This window comes from Ranitomeya imitator, chromosome 9 (genome assembly GCF_032444005.1).
Source record: "Ranitomeya imitator isolate aRanImi1 chromosome 9, aRanImi1.pri, whole genome shotgun sequence".
NCBI classification, from domain to species: domain Eukaryota; kingdom Metazoa; phylum Chordata; class Amphibia; order Anura; family Dendrobatidae; genus Ranitomeya; species Ranitomeya imitator.
This window is the reverse complement of record NC_091290.1, coordinates 151,410,980-151,425,865: the sequence shown is the minus strand read 5'-3', so window position 1 is coordinate 151,425,865 and position 14,886 is coordinate 151,410,980. Positions and strand designations below refer to the sequence as shown.

The 14,886-nt window shown below is 46.8% G+C and overlaps 1 protein-coding gene across 3 annotated transcripts in view; it reads right to left on the bottom strand.

The window, feature by feature from the left end:
- The window catches only part of LOC138649228 (dual specificity protein phosphatase 22-A-like), a 61,059-nt gene that overhangs the window by 30,267 nt on the left and 15,906 nt on the right, over positions 1-14,886 (bottom strand). For 2 of the 3 annotated variants that reach the window (XM_069739439.1, XM_069739438.1), the window contains exon 1: positions 3,525-3,701. The exons of the other annotated variant lie outside the window; for it this stretch is intronic. In XM_069739439.1, the coding sequence (XP_069595540.1) occupies positions 3,525-3,545 (21 nt within the window). In that variant the 5' untranslated portion in view covers positions 3,546-3,701. Of the gene's footprint in view, positions 1-3,524; positions 3,702-14,886 lie in introns of those variants that run through there. 3 annotated transcript variants of the gene reach the window in all.

The window sequence follows — 14,886 nt, the reverse complement described above, 5'->3', positions numbered from 1 at the left end:
CTTATTTTTAGTGACTCTATAGCGACAGGGTCTGTTCCGCAGGACTGGCGCATAGCAAATGTGGTGCCAATATTCAAAAAGGGCTCTAAAAGTGAACCTGGAAATTATAGGCCAGTAAGTCTAACCTCTATTGTTGGTAAAATATTTGAAGGGTTTCTGAGGGATGTTATTCTGGATTATCTCAATGAGAATAACTGTTTAACTCCATATCAGCATGGGTTTATGAGAAATCGCTCCTGTCAAACCAATCTAATCAGTTTTTATGAAGAGGTAAGCTATAGGCTGGACCACGGTGAGTCATTGGACGTGGTATATCTCGATTTTTCCAAAGCGTTTGATACCGTGCCGCACAAGAGGTTGGTACACAAAATGAGAATGCTTGGTCTGGGGGAAAATGTGTGTAAATGGGTTAGTAACTGGCTTAGTGATAGAAAGCAGAGGGTGGTTATAAATGGTATAGTCTCTAACTGGGTCGCTGTGACCAGTGGGGTACCGCAGGGGTCAGTATTGGGACCTGTTCTCTTCAACATATTCATTAATGATCTGGTAGAAGGTTTACACAGTAAAATATCGATATTTGCAGATGATACAAAACTATGTAAAGCAGTTAATACAAGATAAGATAGTATTCTGCTACAGATGGATCTGGATAAGTTGGAAACTTGGGCTGAAAGGTGGCAGATGAGGTTTAACAATGATAAATGTAAGGTTATACACATGGGAAGAGGGAATCAATATCACCATTACACACTGAACGGGAAACCACTGGGTAAATCTGACAGGGAGAAGGACTTGGGGATCCTAGTTAATGATAAACTTACCTGGAGCAGCCAGTGCCAGGCAGCAGCTGCCAAGGCAAACAGGATCATGGGGTGCATTAAAAGAGGTCTGGATACACATGATGAGAGCATTATACTGCCTCTGTACAAATCCCTGGTTAGACCGCACATGGAGTACTGTGTCCAGTTTTGGGCACCGGTGCTCAGGAAGGATATAATGGAACTAGAGAGAGTACAAAGGAGGGCAACAAAATTAATAAAGGGGATGGGAGAACTACAATACCCAGATAGATTAGCGAAATTAGGATTATTTAGTCTAGAAAAAAGACGACTGAGGGGCGATCTAATAACCATGTATAAGTATATAAGGGGACAATACAAATATCTCGCTGAGGATCTGTTTATACCAAGGAAGGTGACGGGCACAAGGGGGCATTCTTTGCGTCTGGAGGAGAGAAGGTTTTTCCACCAACATAGAAGAGGATTCTTTACTGTTAGGGCAGTGAGAATCTGGAATTGCTTGCCTGAGGAGGTGGTGATGGCGAACTCAGTCGAGGGGTTCAAGAGAGGCCTGGATGTCTTCCTGGAGCAGAACAATATTGTATCATACAATTATTAGGTTCTGTAGAAGGACGTAGATCTGGGTATTTATTTATTATGATGGAATATAGGCTGAACTGGATGGACAAATGTCTTTTTTCGGCCTTACTAACTATGTTACTATGTTACTATGTTACACAGTGACGGCACCAGCAGAATAGTGAGTGCAGCTCTGGAGTATAATACAGGATGTAACTCAGGATCAGTAATGTAATGTATGTACACAGTGACTGCACCAGCAGAATTCTGAGTGCAGCTCTGGGGTATAATACAGGATGTAACTCAGGATCAGTAATGTAATGTATGTACACAGTGACTGCACCAGCAGAATTCTGAGTGCAGCTCTGGGGTATAATACAGGATGTAACTCAGGATCAGTAATGTGATGTATGTACACAGTGACTGCACCAGCAGAATAGTGAGTGCAGCTCTGGAGTATAATACAGGATGTAACTCAGGATCAGTAATGTATGTACACAGTGACTGCACCAGCAGAATAGTGAGTGCAGCTCTGGGGTATAATACAGGATGTAACTCAGGATCAGTAATGTAATGTATGTACACAGTGACTGCACCAGCAGAATAGTGAGTGCAGCTCTGGAGTATAATACAGGATGTAACTCAGGATCAGTAATGTAATGTATGTACACAGTGACTGCACCAGCAGGATAGTGAGTGCAGCTCTGGAGTATAATACAGGATGTAACTCAGGATCAGTAATGTATGTACACAGTGACTGCACCAGCAGAATAGTGAGTGCAGCTCTGGAGTATAATACAGGATGTAACTCAGGATCAGTAATGTAATGTATGTACACAGTGACTGCACCAGCAGAATAGTGAGTGCAGCTCTGGAGTATAATACAGGATGTAACTCAGGATCAGTAATGTAATGTATGTACACAGTGACTGCACCAGCAGAATAGTGAGTGCAGCTCTGGGGTATAATACAGGATGTAACTCAGGATCAGTAATGTAATGTATGTACACAGTGACTGCACAAGCAGAATAGTGAGTGCAGCTCTGGAGTATAATACAGGATGTAACTCAGGATCAGTAATGTAATGTATGTACACAGTGACTGCAAGAGCAGAATAGTGAGTGCAGCTCTGGGGTATAATACAGGATGTAACTCAGGATCAGTAATGTAATGTATGTACACAGTGACTGCACCAGCAGAATAGTGAGTGCAGCTCTGGCGTATAATACAGGATGTAACTCAGGATCCGTAATGTAATGTCTGTACACAGTGACGGCACCAGCAGAATAGTGAGTGCAGCTCTGGAGTATAATACAGGATGTAACTCAGGATCAGTAATGTAATGTATGTACACAGTGACTGCAAGAGCAGAATAGTGAGGGCAGCTCTGGGGTATAATACAGGAGGTAACTCAGGATCAGTAATGTAATGTATGTACACAGTGACTGCACCAGCAGAATAGTGAGTGCAGCTCTGGGGCATAATACAGGATGTAACTCAGGATCAGTAATGTAATGTATGTACACAGTGACTGCACCAGCAGAATAGTGAGTGCAGCTCTGGGGTATAATACAGGATGTAACTCAGGATCAGTAATGTAATGTATGTACACAGTGACTGCACCAGCAGAATAGTGAGTGCAGCTCTGGGGTATAATACAGGATGTAACTCAGGATCAGTAATGTAATGTATGTACACAGTGACTGCACCAGCAGAATAGTGAGTGCAGCTCTGGAGTATAATACAGGATCAGTAATGTATGTACACAGTGACTGCACCAGCAGAATAGTGAGTACAGCTCTGGAGTATAATACAGAATAGAAGGGTCCTTTCTGGTTATTATGGGTGCTACAACCTACAGTGTGAGGCCCCATCCAATTTTTTTTTGGTAGAAGTTTCTTTGGAAATAAATTCACCGCCCGCTACCACCTTACTCCAGCTTATCTGCCAATAATCCTAAACAACCCTCCATCACTTCTCTCATGCTGCACCAGTTCTGCGGAATGCTCTACCCAGTCATGATCTCCTCCAGGTTTCGGCAGACCGATCACTCACTAGTCTGACTCCTTTCCTTTCTGATAAATCTATTCATCAGAAAGTGTCAGAACAAAGCAGCTTCATGCACGCGGAGCAGCGGTAATGTCGCCTCTCCACCTCCGCACGTACCTGGCTCATTCCTCCTCCCATGACGCTGGACAGGATCTGTAAACACAGGACAGGGGGTGACGGAGGAAAGGTGCAGCGTGAGCACAGGGGATAGACGGGGGTCCACAGGCAGAGAATGGAGGCAATCACCGACCCGGGAGAAGTCGCTGCAGAGCAACACGGTTGTCACAAACAGCGCAGGACTCATCCCCAGGGCTGAGGCATCAGGTTACCCCGAGCCGCCCTCTGCGCGGTGACAGGTTACAGCAGGCGGCACAGCCCCAGCCCTCTCCGGGACGACGACACTAATTGTAACCAGATCCTATCTGGTTCCAAATCCGTTTATTTTCTGACAATAATTCTCTTTTTACTCCAGATCCTGCACAGGATGATGAGGGCGTCTCATTCAGCATTTAGAGATTTGCTTCAGAGCAGCTACATGGACCAGAGAAAGTCGAAAAATTCACAGGCTTCCAAGGGATAGTGTTGTAGGGAGGGAGAGGAGGCGAGATGTGACCGTAACTCATTAACTTCTATAGGGAGTGAAGTGAGCATGCTCTACAGAGGTCATCGAGCAGGGAGGAGAGAAGCCAGGACCAGCATTCATTGGCTTCTACTGGGAAGTGTTGCGGTCATGCTCATTAGGTGAGGAGAGGTGTGGGGGAAAGGTAACCATTCAAATTTCTATGGGAGAGAGCTGTGTGCATGCTCAGTCACCCCAGGGGTGAGCTAGGACCGATTCATTCCAAAGGCAGAGTGTTGTAGGCGTGCTCGGTCTCCTGTGCAGAGGTCACTGAGCAGGGAGATGGAAGTGGATGACTCATTAATTGCTATGGGAGAGTGTTGTCGGCATGGTTGAGGCTATGTGCACACGTTGCGGATTTCCTGCGGTTTTTGTGCAGATTCCAATTGAGGAGCAGGTGTAAACCGCTGCGGAATCCGCACAAAGAACTGACATGCTGCGGAAAATACAATGCAGCGTTTCCACGCGTTGTTTTCCGCAGCATGTACACTGAGGATTTTGTGTTCCATAGGTTTACATGGTACTGTACACCGCATGGAAAACTGCTGCAGATTCGCAGCCAAATCCACAACGTGTGCACAGAGCCTGACAGTGCAGGGGTCAGCTGTGACCAGCGTCAAACTGAAGTAGATGGATTTTCTCTGGTGGGCCCAACCTTGTATAACGCATAAGCTGCAGAGTCTTCCTTTTAGCTTGTCAGGCTGATAACCAGGGAATTTTTTCCAACTATAAATTTGTCCAAACCGTCACCTGACAAAGCAGGAAAACGCTCATATGTTGGGGGCAATGATTTTTAGGATTGATTTAAAAACATCCTTATCGGCAGCAGATCATTTTGTGTAAACAAGTCAAGTGCTGCCGAGAACAATGATATTCTATAAGCACAGAAAGATCGTATTAACTAGATATGTACCACACACACAGACTAGATGCAGGATACACACCGGTCACATGACACAGAATGCACACTAGTCAAATGCTAGACACAGGACACGTACTCACCGGTCACACGCTAGACACAGGATTAGAGATGGGTGGACCTCTGTATATTCAGGTCCGGCAAAATAGTTTAAAAAAAAAAACACACAACAAAACTTTGGGTTCGGGTACCAGAACAGTGCGCGGACTCCATTCACTTGAATGGGGGTCCAAGCATCAAGTGTTTGCCATGCTGTAGCGCAGCAAAACACGGCTTCTGATTGGAGGCAAAATCATTACCGTCTGTCTGACAGTCGCGATTCCCACACTTTCAAATGACGTTGTGAGCCCGCAGCAGTGATAGTAGGTATAACGTTTACCTACAGTCACTGGTGTCGGCTAATAGGACTACTGCTCCCCATCAGCCTGTGCCTGCTTCTGCCATTAACGGTGAGTGTAGGAGCGGCTGAAGGGAGTATTCAGATTGCACTCTAAATAAACAATTAGAAAAAAACAAAAACACACACAAAAAAAACGGTGTGGCTTTTTCTGCATTTTTGATAACCAGCCAGGCAAAACAGACAGCTGGGGGCTGCAACCATCAGCGGTCAGTGTTAAAGGGACTCTGTCACCTGAATTTGGAGGGAACAATCTTCAGCCATGGAGGCGGGGTTTTCGGGTGTTTGATTCACCCTTTCCTTACCCGCTGGCTGCAATATTGCATTGAAGTTAATTCTCTGTCCAATACATACCATGAGATACGGCCTTCCCAAAACCCTGTCTGATGACAAATGCACACTTAGCAGGATGCAGCAGGCCTTCACTGATAAAGGCTAGGGGCGGCACAGGTGCAAACTACTTGATAAAAACAGCCACCCCAACCAAACATTGCAGGGGTTGGCTGCCTAGCAGAAAAAATGCACATATAGTGTATGCATTTATCATATGCATGCATTTTTTTGCACTTTATCATATCCTTTTTTGCAGGATGTGGCCAGGCCTCTTTATGTTGGCTAGGTTTTTCTGGGGCGTCTGTCACTGTGTGCTGCATTTTTTTAGTGCTGGGCAGCCCGCCTGTTAATACAAGGGGCGTCATCAATAGGTTGCACACAGACACTGTGCACCACACTTATCAGTGTGACTGGCGTCCTATGTGAGTCATTTTAATGTGCATTTTTTCTGCTAGGCAGCCAACCCCTGCAATGTTTGGTTGGGGTGGCTGTTTTTATCAAGTAGTTTGCACCTGTGCCGCCCCTAGCCTTTATCAGTGGAGGCCTGCTGCATCCTGCTAAGTGTGCATTTGTCATCAGACAGGGTTTTGGGAAGGCCGTATCTCATGGTATGTATTTTTTCTATGTTAGCTGTTAATTCTCTGTCCTCCATAGTACACGCCTGCGCAAGGCAAGATTACCTTGTGCAGGCGTGTACTACGGAGGACAGAAAATGAACTTCAATCCAATATTGCAGCCAGCATGCAGCCAGCGGGTAAGGAAAGGGTGAATCAAACACCCGAAAACCCCGCCTATGGCTGAAAATTGTTCACTCCAAATTCAGGTGACAGAGTCCCTTTAACCCCTTCACGACATGCGCCGTACATCTACTGCGCATGCCGTGAATCCCCCTTTGATGTGGGCTCCGGCGGTGAGCCCACATCAAAGTCGCGACATGTCAGCTGTTTTGTACAGCTGACATGTGTGCGCAATAGCGGCGGGTGAAATCGCTATTCACCCGCCGCTATTAACCTGTTAAATGCCGCTGTCAAACACAGACAGCGGCATTTAACTACCGCATCCGGCCGGGCGGCCGGATATGACGTCATCGTCGACCCCCGTCACATGATCGGGGGTCGGCGATGCATCAGGAAGGTAACCATAGAGGTCCTTGAGACCTCTATGGTTACTGATGCAGGTCTGCTGTGAGCGCCCCCCTGTAGTCGGCGCTCACAGCACACCTGCATTTCTGCTACATAGCAGCGATCTGATGATCACTGCTATGTAGCAGAGCCGATCAGGCTATGCCAGCTTCTAGCCTCCCATGGAGGCTATTGAAGCATGGCACAAGTAAAAAAAAATGTTTTTAAAAATATGAAAAAAATATAAAAGTTTAAATCACCCCCCTTTCGCCCCATCCTAAATAAAACAATAAAAAAAACCAAACCTACACGTATTTGGTATCACCGTGTTCAGAATCGCCCGATCTATCAATTAAAAAAAGCATTAACCTGATCGCTAAACGGCGTAGCGAGAAAAAAATCCGAAACGCCAGAATTACGTATTTTTGGTCGCCGCGACATTGCATTAAAATGTAATAACGGGCGATCAAAAGAATGTATCTGCGCAAAAATGGTATCATTAAAAACGTCATCTCGGCACGCAAAAAATAAGCCCTCACACGACCCCAGATCACGAAAAATGGAGACGCTACGGGTATCGGAAAATGGCACTTTTTTTTCTTTTCTTTTTTTTTTAGCAAAGTTTGGAATTTTTTTTCACCACTTAGATAAAAGAGAATCATAATGGCAGGTTAGTTTTAGCATTTAGTGAACCTAGCAAAAAAGCCAAACAAAAAACAAGTGTGGGATTGCACTTTTTTTGCAATTTCACCGCACTTGGAATTTTTTCCCCGTTTTCTAGTAAAAGACATGGTAAAACCAATGGTGTCGTTCAAAACTACAACTTGTCCCGCAAAAAATAAGCCCTCACATGACCATATTGACGGAAAAATAAAAAAGTTATGGCTCAGGGAAGGAGGGAAGTGAAAAACGAAAACGCAAAAATGAAAAAGGGCCGCGACTTGAAGGGGTTAACAAGGCTGGTTATCAAGAATAGCGGGGTTCCCACTCTAGTTTTTTTTAATTATTTAAATAATTGTAAAAAAGAACATGAGATGCCCCCCAGTTTTGACAACAAGCCTTGCCAAAGTTCACAGCTGGGGGCTAGCCTAAAAAGAGCAGACCACAGCCGCCCAGAAAAAGTGCATCTATTCCAATTCTGGCCCTTCATCATCATCTTCCCTATTCAAGTTGCCTCAGCCCTTTCCAAAATACATCTTCAGAGTACTCACACTGAGCCTGCGTCCTCATTCCCATCTGTACACGGCTCCATGGTGCAGCCCCTCAGTCCTCTCCTGACACGGCTCCATGGTGCAGCCCCTTAGTCCTCTCCTCACACTCCTCCATGGTGCAGCCCCTCGGTCCTCTCCTCACACGTCTCCATGGTGCAGCCCCTCAGTCCTCTCCTCACACAGCTCCATGGTGCAGCCCCTCAGTCCTCTCCTCACACTCCTCTCCTCAAACTCCTCCATGGTACGGCCCCTCGGTCCTCTCCTCACACAGCTCCATGGTGCAGCCCCTCAGTCCTCTCCTCACACTCCTCTCCTCAAACTCCTCCATGGTACGGCCCCTCGGTCCTCTCCTTACACTCCTCCATGGTGCAGCCCCTCGGTCCTCTCCTCACACTCCTCCATGGTGCAGCCCCTCGGTCCTCTCCTCACACTCCTCCATGGTGCAGCCCCTCAGTCCTCTCCTCACACTCCTCCATGGTACAGCCCCTCAGTCCTCTCCTCACACTCCTCCATGGTACGGCCCCTCAGTCCTCTCCTCACACTCCTCCATGGTGCGGCCCCTCAGTCCTCTCCTCACACGTCTCCATGGTGCAGCCCCTCAGTCCTCTCCTCACACTCCTCCATGGTGCGGCCCCTCAGTCCTCTCCTCACACGTCTCCATGGTGCAGCCCCTCGGTCCTCTCCTCACACGTCTCCATGGTACAGCCCCTCGGTCCTCTCCTCACACGTCTCCATGGTGCAGCCCCTCGGTCCTCTCCTCACACGTCTCCATGGTGCAGCCCCTCAGTCCTCTCCTCACACGGCTCCATGGTGCAGCCCCTCGGTCCTCTCCTCACACGGCTCCATGGTGCGGCCCCTCGGTCCTCTCCTCACACTCCTCCATGGTACGGCTGTCATGATCCCAATGGCAGGGGATCACAAAAGGACAAGCACAAAAAAACAAAACAAGCTCTAGGGTGATGGAAACTGAGCTGACCGCGATCCTGAACCTAAACACACAACTAGCTGTAGCCGGGGAACGTGCCTACGATGATCCTAGACGTCTCGCTCCAGCCGAAGGACTAACTTCCCCTATTAGAAGAAACACAGACCTCTCTTGCCTCCAGAGAACACCCCACAGAAATAGCAGCCCCCCACATGTAATGACGGTGAAATGAGAGGAAAGCACATACGTAGTTATGAAAACAGATTCAGCAAAATGAGGCCCGCTAAAGCTAGATAGCAGAGGATACAAAAGTGAACTGCGCGGTCAGCGAAAAACCCTACAAAAAACCATCCTGAAATTACTTGAACTCATGTGCCAACTCATGGAACATGAGGAGTAATATCAGCCCACTAGAGCAACCAGCAAAAAGGAATCACATATCTGCAAGCTGGACTAAGACAAAAATTAAGCAAAACGTGGAACAGGAAAATCAAAAACTTAGCTTGTCCTGAAGATTTACAGAAGCGGGAAGCAGAGGTAACAAGACACACTGATTACATTGATAGCCGGCGAGGAAATGACAAGAAAGCCAGGTTAAATAGGAAACTCCCATATCCTGATAGAACAGGTGGACACCAGAGACCGCAGAAAACACAAGTCACCCAGTACCATCAGTAACCACCAGAGGGAGCCCAAAAACAGAATCCACAACAGTACCCTCCCCTTGAGGAGGGGTCACCGAACCCTCACGAGAACCACCAGGGCGACCAGAATGAGCCCTATGAAATGCACGAAAAAATCATCAGCATGAACATCCGAGGCAACCACCCAAGAATTATCCTCCTGACCATAACCCTTCCACTTGACCAAATATTGGAGTTTCCGTCTGGAAACACGAGAATCCAAGATCTTCTCCACAACATACTCCAATTCTCCCTCCACCAGCACCGGAGCAGGAGGTTCAAGCGAAGGAACAACAGGTACCTCATACCTCCGCAACAACGACCGATGGAACACATTATGAATAGCAAACGATGCCGGGAGATCCATCGAAACGACACAGGGTTAAGAATTTCCAAGATCCTATAGGGACCGATGAACCGAGGCTTGAACTTAGGAGAAGAGACCTTCATAGGAACAAAACGAGAAGACAACCACACCAAGTCCCCAACACGAAGTCGAGGACCCACGCGGCGACGGCGATTAGCAAACTGCTGAGCCCTCTCCTGGGACAACTTCAAATTGTCCACCACATGACTCCAAATCTGATGCAACCTATCCACCACCATGTCCACTCCAGGACAATCAGAAGGCTCCACCTGACCAGAGGAAAAACGAGGATGAAACCCCGAATTACAAAAGAAAGGAGAAACCAAGGTAGCAGAACTAGCCCGATTATTAAGGGCAAATTCGGCAAGCGGCAAAAAGGTAACCCAGTCATCTTGATCAGCAGAAACCAAACACCTTAAATAAGTTTCCAAGGTCTGATTAGTTCGTTCCGTCTGGCCATTCGTCTGAGGATGGAATGCAGACGAAAAGGACAAATCAATGCCCATCTTAGCACAGAACGTACGCCAAAATCTAGACACAAACTGGGATCCCCTATCAGAAACGATGTTCTCCGGAATCCCATGCAAACGAACCACGTTCTGAAAAAACAGAGGGACCAACTCAGAGGAGGAAGGTAACTTAGGCAAGGGTACCAGATGAACCATCTTAGAAAAGCGGTCACACACAACCCAGATGACGGACATTTTTTGAGAGACAGGGAGATCCGAAATAAAGTCCATGGAAATGTGCGTCCAAGGCCTCTTCGGGATAGGCAAAGGTGACAACAATCCACTGGCCCGAGAACAGCAAGGCTTAGCCCGAGCGCAAACTTCACAAGACTGCACAAAAGAACGCACATCCCTCGACAAGGAAGGCCACCAAAAAGACCTGGCCACCAAGTCTCTAGTACCAAATATTCCAGGATGACCTGCCAACGCAGAAGAATGGACCTCGGAGATGACTCTACTGGTCCAATTATCCGGAACAAACAGTCTCTCAGGCGGACAACGATCAGGTTTAGCCACCTGAAACTCCTGCAAAGCACGTCGGAAGTCTGGGGAGACAGCCGACAAAATCACCCCATCCCTAAGGATACCAGTGGGCTCAGAATTTCCAGGGGAGTCAGGCACAAAACTCCTAGAAAGAGCATCCGCCTTCACATTCTTTGAACCTGGCAGGTATGAAACCACAAAATTGAAACGGGAGAAAAACAGTGACCAACGAGCCTGTCTAGGATTCAGACGCTTGGCAGACTCAAGGTAAATCAGATTTTTGTGATCAGTCAAGACCACCACACGATGTCTAGCACCCTCAAGCCAATGACGCCACTCCTCAAATGCCCACTTCATGGCCAAAAGCTCCCGATTACCAACATCATAATTCCGCTCAGTGGGCGAAAACTTTCTGGAAAAGAACGCACATGGCTTCATCACTGAGCAATCGGAGCTTCTCTGCGACAAAACCGCCCCCGCTCCAATCTCGGAAGCATCAACCTCAACCTGAAAAGGAAGCGAAACATCTGGCTGTCGCAACACAGGAGCAGAAGAAAACCGGCGCTTAAGTTCCTGAAAGGCCTCCACAGCCGCAGGAGACCAATCAGCAACATCAGCACCCTTCTTAGTCAGATCCGTCAAAGGCTTAACAACACTAGAAAAATTAGTTATAAAACGACGATAGAAATTAGCAAAGCCCAAGAACTTCTGCAAACTCTTAAGAGATGCAGGCTGCGTCCAGTCACAAATAGCCTGAACCTTGACGGGATCCATCTCAATAGTAGAAGGGGAAAAAATATACCCCAAAAAAGAGATCTTCTGGACTCCAAAGAGACACTTTGAACCTTTTACAAACAAGGAATTAGCCCGCAGGACCTGAAACACCTTCCTGACCTGCTGAACATGGGACTCCCAGTCATCAGAAAAAACCAAAACATCATCCAAATACACAATCCTAAATTTATCCAGATATTCACGGAAAATATCGTGCATAAAGGACTGGAAGACAGAAGGAGCATTAGAAAGTCCGAAAGGCATTACCAAATACTCAAAATGGCCCTCAGGCGTATTAAATGCGGTTTTCCACTCATCACCTTGCTTTATTCGTATAAGATTATACGCACCCCGAAGATCAATCTTAGTGAACCATTTAGCCCCCTTAATGCGAGCGAACAAATCAGTCAACAATGGCAAAGGATACTGATATTTGACTGTAATCTTATTCAAAAGACGGTAATCTATACAAGGCCTCAAGGAACCATCTTTTTTGGCCACGAAAAAAAAACCTGCTCCCAAAGGGGACGAAGATGGACGGATATGTCCCTTTTCCAAGGACTCCTTAACATAATCCCGCATAGCAGTATGCTCTGGCACTGACAGATTGAACAAACGTCCTTTAGGAAATTTACTGCCAGGAATCAAATCTATAGCACAATCGCAATCCCTGTGAGGAGGAAGCGAATTGAGCTTAGACTCCTCAAAAACATCCCGATAATCAGACAAAAATACAGGAACCTCAGAAGGAGTAGATGAAGTGATAGAAATCGGAGGTGCATCATCATGAACCCCCTGACATCCCCAGCTTAACACAGACATCGTTTTCCAGTCCAAGACTGGGTTATGAGTTTGTAACCATGGCAGACCAAGCACTAAGACATCATGTAAATTATACAGTACCAGGAAGCGAATCACCTCCTGATGAACGGGAGTCATACGCATGGTCACTTGTGTCCAGTACTGAGGTTTATTCATAGCCAAAGGTGTAGAGTCAATTCCCTTCAAAGGAATAGGGACTTCCAGAGGCTCCAGACTAAACCCACAGCGGTTGGCAAATGACCAATCCATAAGACTCAGGGCAGCGCCTGAATCCACATAGGCATCGACGGAAATGGCTGATAATGAACAAATCAGAGTCACAGACAGAATGAACTTAGACTGTAAAGTACTAATGGCAACAGACTTATCAACCTTTTTTGTGCGTTTAGAGCATGCTGATATAACATGAGCTGAATCACCACAATAAAAACACAACCCATTTTTCCGCCTATAGTTTTGCCGTTCACTTCTGGACTGAATTCTATCACATTGCATTATCTCAGGTGCCTGTTCAGAAGACACCGCCAAATGGTGCACAGGTTTGCGCTCCCGTAAACGCCGATCAATCTGAATAGCCATAGTCATAGACTCATTCAGACCTGTAGGCGCAGGGAACCCCACCATAACATCTTTAATGGTCTCAGAAAGGCCATCTCTGAATCTTGCAGCCAGGGCGCACTCATTCCACTGAGTAAGCACCGACCATTTCCGAAATTTCTGACAATATATTTCTGCTTCATCTTGCCCCTGAGAGAGAGCCAATAAAGCTTTTTCAGCCTGAATCTCTAGGTTAGGTTCCTCATAGAGCAAACCCAATGCCAGAAAAAACGCATCCACATTGAGCAACGCAGGATCCCCTGGTGCCAATGCAAATGCCCAATTCTGAGGGTCACCCCGCAGGAAAGATATAACAATTTTGACTTGCTGAGCAGGGTCTCCAGAGGAGCGAGATTTCAAAGAAAGAAACAACTTGCAATTGTTCCTAAAATTCAGAAAACTAGATCTATCTCCAGAAAAAAAAAACTCTGGGATAGGAATTCTAGGTTCAGACATAGGAGCATGTACAACAAAATCTTGTATATTTTGAACCTTAGCAGCAAGATTATTCAGGCTGGAAGCCAAACTCTGGACATCCATGATAAGCAGCTGAGGTCAGAGCCATTCAAGGATTAAGAGGAGGTAAGACGCAGCCAGGCTGCAATTAATGCTAGGCAGCAAACTCTGAGGGGAAAAAAAAAAAAAAACTTCCTCAGACTACTTTTCCTCCTACTTCAGCCAATACGATACACTTTCGGGCCGGCTATACTGTCATGATCCCAATGGCAGGGGATCACAAAAGGACAAGCACAAAAAACAAAACAAGCTCTAGGGTGATGGAAACTGAGCTGACCACGATCCTGAACCTAAACACACAACTAGCTGTAGTCGGGGGAACGTGCCTACGATGATCCTAGACGTCTCGCTCCAGCCGAAGGACTAACTTCCCCTATTAGAAGAAACACAGACCTCTCTTGCCTCCAGAGAACACCCCACAGAAATAGCAGCCCCCCACATGTAATGACGGTGAAATGAGAGGAAAGCACATACGTAGTTATGAAAACAGATTCAGCAAAATGAGGCCCGCTAAAGCTAGATAGCAGAGGATACAAAAGTGAACTGCGCGGTCAGCGAAAAACCCTACAAAAAACCATCCTGAAATTACTTGAACTCATGTGCCAACTCATGGAACATGAGGAGTAATATCAGCCCACTAGAGCAACCAGCAAAAAGGAATCACATATCTGCAAGCTGGACTAAGACAAAAATTAAGCAAAACGTGGAACAGGAAAATCAAAAACTTAGCTTGTCCTGAAGATTTACAGAAGCGGGAAGCAGAGGTAACAAGACACACTGATTACACTGATAGCCGGCGAGGAAATGACAAGAAAGCCAGGTTAAATAGGAAACTCCCATATCCTGATAGAACAGGTGGACACCAGAGACCGCAGAAAACACAAGTCACCCAGTACCATCAGTAACCACCAGAGGGAGCCCAAAAACAGAATCCACAACATACGGCCCCTCAGTCCTCTCCTCACACTCCTCCATGGTACAGCCACTCAGTCCTCTCCTCACACTCCTCCATGGTGCAGCCACTCAGTCCTCTCCTCACACTCCTCCATGGTGCAGCCACTCAGTCCTCTCCTCACACTCCTCCATGGTGCAGCCACTCAGTCCTCTCCTCACACTCCTCCATGGTGCAGCCACTCAGTCCTCTCCTCACACTCCTCCATGGTGCAGCCACTCAGTCCTCTCCTCACACTCCTCCATGGTGCA